The sequence below is a fragment of the Lonchura striata genome, chromosome 5 (assembly GCF_050655825.1).
Source record: "Lonchura striata isolate lonStrDom1 chromosome 5, ASM5065582v1, whole genome shotgun sequence".
Taxonomy (NCBI): domain Eukaryota; kingdom Metazoa; phylum Chordata; class Aves; order Passeriformes; family Estrildidae; genus Lonchura; species Lonchura striata.
The window spans coordinates 50868157-50874441 of record NC_140707.1 but is presented as its reverse complement, the minus strand read 5'-3'; the positions used below and the strand labels follow the sequence as shown (position 1 = coordinate 50874441).

Here is a 6285-nt window from a genome sequence, read left to right as displayed (position 1 = left end):
TTAAATAAACAAAATAACTGCATATGGAAAATGTGCTTAACAGTGAGATCACTGTAAACAGCCTTTATTGCAACGTACTTTGAATTACAGCTTAGCTGCCCCAGAGTTACACATATGCCTTGCTATTTCAAAATCAAAGTGGGTTAGCAGCTCCACATGGTTTCTGACACAGCATGTGATGTAAACCTGTGCAAGAGATCTACTTTCTCTTGCTTTTGGGTAGGAAAGACATTGCTGGGCATATTCCCCACTGGCTCCCCACAGCAACTTGTCTTTGCAACATACACTTTAATTAGCTGTTGTATCTTTCTCTTTAGAAAGACAAGAGTCTGAACAATGATGTGCTTCCCAGTATTAGAGTTCATAGTCATCTGGATGGTAGAGCTCGCTCATGAGGCGGTAGATATAGGAAGGCGCATTGCCCCCAATGTTAGAAATGAAGAGAGTAATGAGCTCCGGAGGGACGTAGTCAAACACTGGGCAGTGGACATTGATTTTTGCCAGGATCTCCCCTGTGAAGTGAATAGCAGCAATATCAGTCAAAGCAACTTAAAGCAGTTAAGTCTTTTGCACACCTTCCGGAGTTCCTAAACAAACTGGCCATGCACATACCACCCTGAAGTCAGTATGTGAACATCCTGAATACTTTCTGACTTCTTCACTGATGTCAATGAATTACAGGTATACAGCAATCTTCAATGAATGGCAAAACTCTGTTTCTGGTAACTTTTGCTGGTAGAAAGCCCAGATCCACTCTGATGTAGACTGACTAATTGCCAAAAAAACCCTACCAATATAAAATACAAGAATCATGATACTGCCAAAGTTATTATTTAAAGAAATGCTTAGAAGAACAAAACTATAATCCACTGCCAAGCCTTAATTTCAAAACCCTTTGTCATAGAAATGGGGCTTTGAAAGAGACTTTACTAACTGAAAATGGGCTTAGGCACTTTCTAAAGATGTTGCTGGCCTGGGAAGCCCATGGTAGAGACTCTGTTGTTTCAATGGCTGTATCAAGTAACAAAGTTTCAAGAAGTTACAGAAAGAACGGAAGCTGCCCTTGGTGTTGGGCACCTGCCCCAGCCCACAGGAAACTGTGACCTGCCTGGCATCATTATCACCATCCTATAATAAAACACTGTTTCAGAGCAGAAATAAAACTGCAAAGACAATGTTCAAAGTAAATCCTTTTACTCTACTTTAAGTAATAGATAGTTATAAAACTGGATAGTTCACAGCACTCTCTTCTGACAAAGACAGTAAAAAAGGATTTTCTGTCTTGGGTTATAACATAGTCTGATATTTAATTTTTTCTCTGAGTTACAAAAAAAATTGTATATATAGTCTGAACCAACCTGACCAGATGTATAAAGAATAACCAGTACCTTCTGTGAATGGCAGCACTTCCTGTGGTGACACAAACTTGTGGAATGAATCTTCTTCATTAGGGAACTAAATGAGAAAGAGGACAGGAAGATCAGGAAAAAAGCCCTACCCGATTATCATTGTGAAAAGAGATCCTGGCTCTGGAAGGAACTAATGCAGAGGAAGATGACTTGCCAGGTGCTATTAACTCTGTTTACAATAATTACATAGTGCTTGCATCTAGAACCTCTCTAACTTTTACAGGTGAAAGGTTCTTAAGCTTTCAGAGCCTTCTATGACGTGGTTGCCCTTACCAAAGCCTTATGAACTGGAAGAATGACTTCCTCAGTCTGCAATTTCATATTGACAATATTGAAAAAGTACTGAATGTAAGAAAGAATCTCATTCTACATTCTCTGCCTTTCAACACTAATGGTATAAACTGAAATCTGTTATGGTTGAGGAAAAGTAAGTATAGCAATGCCAGTCTCATCAATCTAGGCAGTGGTCTACATCCTGATATCCAATGTACTGCTTTGCACCTGTGGCAGAGGTGCTTCAAGTTGATCCTGAGGTGTGCCAGATTTGGGTGAGGATATTCTATCTGGAGCAACAGTGCTAGATGAGGGAGATGGCTCATTTAGTGATCTTACCTTGGGACAGATGGTGCTCTTCACCCAAAGCTCCTACAAGTAAAAGCCCTGCAGGTGCAGTCCTGAAGAGCTGCTGTACTTACCTGTGGTGAAAGCTTGAACATGGGGGCACACACGATGAGTGGAGTGGAGTGGTGTTTAGCTGCCAGTGCCAGAGTGTGAGTCCCACTCACAGCAATCAGGGCGCCATTGGCCAGGATTGTCTTTGTACCAATGATGACCTTAAAAGGGCAAATCAGAATTGGATAGCATGTTCCACAGCAAGCTGAGGAAGGAACACTTCCTGGCTCAGACCCTGACAGATGAGCTGGAGGAAGACTGTGTCAGTACAGCCAGCCAGCCAGTGGCTGGAGTTAGAGGGCAGCTAAATGCCTGATCTGTTTCATCTGGCACTGGCTCTGCATTAAGATGTTCCTTCTAACAAGAGCATGATTCCAGCACAGAGAATTTGAGAAGACAAATGTATGTTCTACTGCAGGGAACACCAAGCAGAAACTGAGCTCTGGTTCCTTTTCTACAAACCTACAAAGTAAGCTTTGTACAAGTAACTTGACTACTCGCTGCAAAAATTCCCTTGGTTGAGGGGAATTATCAAAAACCAAAAATTATGGTTGAGGGAGTAATAAAAAGCAGCTCAAAATATATAGGTAAGAATTGATACAGCTGCATTTTAATATGTTACAAGTACTTTTTTCCCCCCACTTTAGGGTGCCAAGTTTTCATCTCTAAAAGTACAGAACAGGTCTGTTTTACAAGACAAACCTTAATGATTCCCTTCATCAATCATCTATTTCAGGCAAAGGGGTGTTTCTTGCCTTTAGAAACGCTGCTTTTTGTTCCATCTCCTTTGAAAATGGAGGTTAATCCTTTGAGGCTCTCATGTAACTGTAGCCACAAAGCCAGAAAAACCTGTTACCACTCAGTCAGTCATCATCCTGACTTGGAGCTCACACTGAATCTCCACCCTAGAAGTGAACAGGGACTATTACAATTTTGAGTCTTCAGTGAAGAGACACATCCATCACTGCTGGGACTTGCAGCTGATTTGAGAGGCCTAAGCACTCCGTCTGCTATGAAATCCCTCCTCCAGTGGAGCCCTCCTTACCTTATTGACTCGAGACATGACAGCAAAAATAGCTGCATCACTCATGACAGTAGTTTCAATATTCTCTTTAGACAGTCGGACAGCCATTTCATGACCCTAAAAAGAGGGAGAATCCAATTGGTTCCCTGTAACATAGCTCCTGCAGTGTAATTGTAAAGGTATCAGCACTCAATTCTTGTCTGAACTGCAAAAATACCAAATAATGACACCTGAACACAGCCCTTCAACTCAAGGATGCTGGGGTAGGATAATATTGAGTGAGGCACTTGAATCTCCAATTTCTCAACTGCAGAGGAATTTCCATAATGTTCATCTTGATTCCAGACACAAGATTTCAGTAAGAATGCGTAGAACAATATGCTGCAGCCAGCCTAGGCCTTACCTGGCAGAATGGTGCACACTCTGCCACGATGACCTGGAACTTCCGCTTGCGAGCTGCTTCCTTCAGGAAGGCTTCAACAGTGCGTGAGTAGCCAATGGTCATGATCACCTCATTGGAGTGGATGTGCTCCAGTGCCTGCATAGCAATGTTATCAGTGGTGCCCTCTGTAACAGAAGGAAGATGTGGGTGTAAAAGCAGCCAGCAACAGCAACACTTGTGCTGCTAGGACTGTCCTCCAACAAGATCATTTTTCACTAAGACAAAGTTATTAGCACTGGAAGAGCAGGCGCAGCTTTTCTCCCCATTCTTTTTGCCACTGGAGTGGAACCAAGAAGCTTGCCCTTGAATGCTCCATGCTCCCTAGCTATACTCTCACTATATATAAAAATAGCTGTACTGAAAACTCCATTGTGAGGGGAGTGGATTGTGTCAGCACTACTCCAGATAATCACAAGACCCACAAAACTTCAACAGTTTTGTAGTTCAATAGCGGGGCAAATTTGGCCTCAGAAAGATGCCTGATTTGTCACAAGAATTGCAGAGAAAGAAAATTGTATCTTTGTGACAAGAGTTAGGTTATATGTGCACAGGGATTTTACACTCTTCTTCACAGGACTCAAGACTTCCCAGAAGACCAAGAGTGCAGGCCTACATATTGCTCCTTCCACAATCTACCCCTCTCCCCATAAGCCAGAGAGACTTAAAACTAAGTCCTGGGAGCAGCAGGGCTTTGGTCCCTTAGTTCCTTCAGATTAAGCCTCCCAGATCCTTATTATTTCACCTAGAGAACAGGGAAGCATCAGTCCCATTCCATAAGAATCATCACTCAGGAGCAATTCAGACCCATCCGTACCTAGCTCAATTAGCATTTCATTAATAGCTTCAATAACATTAGCTCTGAGGGAGGGGTAAGGGGTTCTGAAATCTTCACTCAGTCCTCCAGAAGTCAGGAGCTTGTGCAGGGATTCTTGCTGGTCACTTTCCTCACTGCGCCCGTGAAGCCTGTGGAGAGAAGTGGCCACTTCAGCCTCAGGAAGGAGCACAGGGCTGCAGCCAGGCTGAGCACTGTCCCCACAGTGTGGCACACCTGGATGTGAAGAGACAGGAAGGAAAGCCACCCACAGGAGGCACACCATGCCACACCAAAAAGTTTCCATAGGTGTCTTGGCAGAAAAACACCCAAATCTCTACCAGAAAATGCCTTCTTAAGACACGTGCAAATACTGCTGTCCATAGACAAGGAGCAGGCTCGAGGCTACTGCTCCAGTGGGATGCACGCCCCTAAGCACAGACAGAGAGAACAACCCAAGGCCAGGGCACAGACTGTTCTCATGCACTCACAGCACATACACCAAGTGGTTTCTAAAGAGGAAATGTCATCACCCACAGTGGAATCAACGGGGCTTCCTTTGGTGTTAAACTCCCTGAATACCTCTCTGGAAGAGGTGGGGAAAGGAGGTGAAGGAAACTAAAGGAGTATTACAGAAGCAACTTAAAAGGGCAGTTCTGGGTTTTCAGAGAGATACAGGGAAAAAGAGGGGCACCTTACCGGCCATATTCCTCACGAATGACCTTCAGCACCCGTCGCACCATGTTGCCCACTGTTGTCTCTGATGGCTGGGCTGCTGTCATCCTCTGGCCCTCTGTCCGGATCAGATCCATGAGCTCCCCTAGAAGAGGGGAGGGCCTTGGTTACCACTGCCCAGAGCAAGTCCACGTGAGCATCAAACCAGCACCCCTCTCAATATCCCAGGGCCAGCAGCTGCTCCAGCACAAGGACCACAGCACCAAGAAACACCAGGAAGGGGCGAGCAGAGAGCCTCTCACAAAGCAGCCGGTTCCACTGGTGGGTTTTGCAGTCGGAAACGCTTGGACACAACACAGACCCAAGGGAAGCCCATCAGCAGCGCATCTGGACTTTCCTTTGAAAGAGGAAACCACGTGCTGCTGGAGAGGTCAGTGCTCGGACTGACGCCGCTCAGGGGAGAGGAAGGCTGGAGCAGGGGAGCTCCTCAGGTGAGGAGCACAGCAGGCAGGGAAGGGCCCCGCCGCGGCAGGACAGGCACTGCGAATCCGCCGGTCGCTGCCAGCGAGGCCCCAGCTCCCGCCAGCCCCGCCTGGGGCCTGCGCCGGATCCCTCTGCACCCGACAGCCGCCACCGGGGGGAACTGCCCTCCCGCGGCCCCGCCGCCGCCTCGCTCCCGGCGCTGGGGGAGCTGCGCCCGCCCGGGGAAAGCGCTGCGTCCGCCCGCCGCCGCCCGGCTCTCACCGGCCCGGCTCCATCGCCCGTGCCCGACGATCTTCCGCAGCAGCGACAGCGTCTGCCGCGCCGTGTCCTCGGAGCGCGGCCGCTCCCCGCCGCGCCGCAGCCGCGCCGCGAAGGCCTCGATCTGCTCCGAGAGCTCCGAGCCGCGCTCCGCGCCCGGCATGGCGGCCGCGCTTCCGCTTCCGCCCCCCCGCCGTCCCATTGGCGGAGCCTGCCGAGCTGCGCCCGCCCCTCGGCGGCGCTCAGCCAATGGGGGCGCGCCCGGTGGTGGGCGGAGCCTCGGCCGGGCGGGGCCGGGCGCCATGGCCGCGTTTGCTTTGGAGCGGCCGTGGCCGCCTGCGAGGAGCCAAATCAAACGGGCTGGGAAAGGCGCAGTTCCTGGCAGTCCCATTGTTCTTGCTGGCAGAGCCAGAGCCGGCCCTGGATAAGGCAGGAATGTAGCTCCTTTGTGTCTAGTTCCTGGAGCAGTGTGTCCAGGGAACAGGCAGGAGCCATGGAATAATTCTCATTG

At 48.4% G+C, this 6285-nt stretch overlaps 1 protein-coding gene across 1 annotated transcript; it reads right to left on the bottom strand.

Moving 5' to 3' along the window:
• Positions 1-31: 31 nt before the first annotated feature.
• EIF2B2 (eukaryotic translation initiation factor 2B subunit beta) lies at positions 32-5958 on the bottom strand. The gene is made up of 8 exons (XM_021542776.3): positions 5778-5958; positions 5058-5178; positions 4362-4510; positions 3509-3672; positions 3127-3222; positions 2105-2242; positions 1389-1455; positions 32-512 (listed from the first exon to the last, which is right to left on the bottom strand). Exons 1-8 carry the CDS (start codon positions 5935-5937, stop codon positions 355-357), a joined length of 1053 nt encoding a protein of 350 aa, XP_021398451.1. The 5' UTR covers positions 5938-5958; the 3' UTR covers positions 32-354.
• Between the last annotated feature and the right edge of the window lie 327 nt (positions 5959-6285).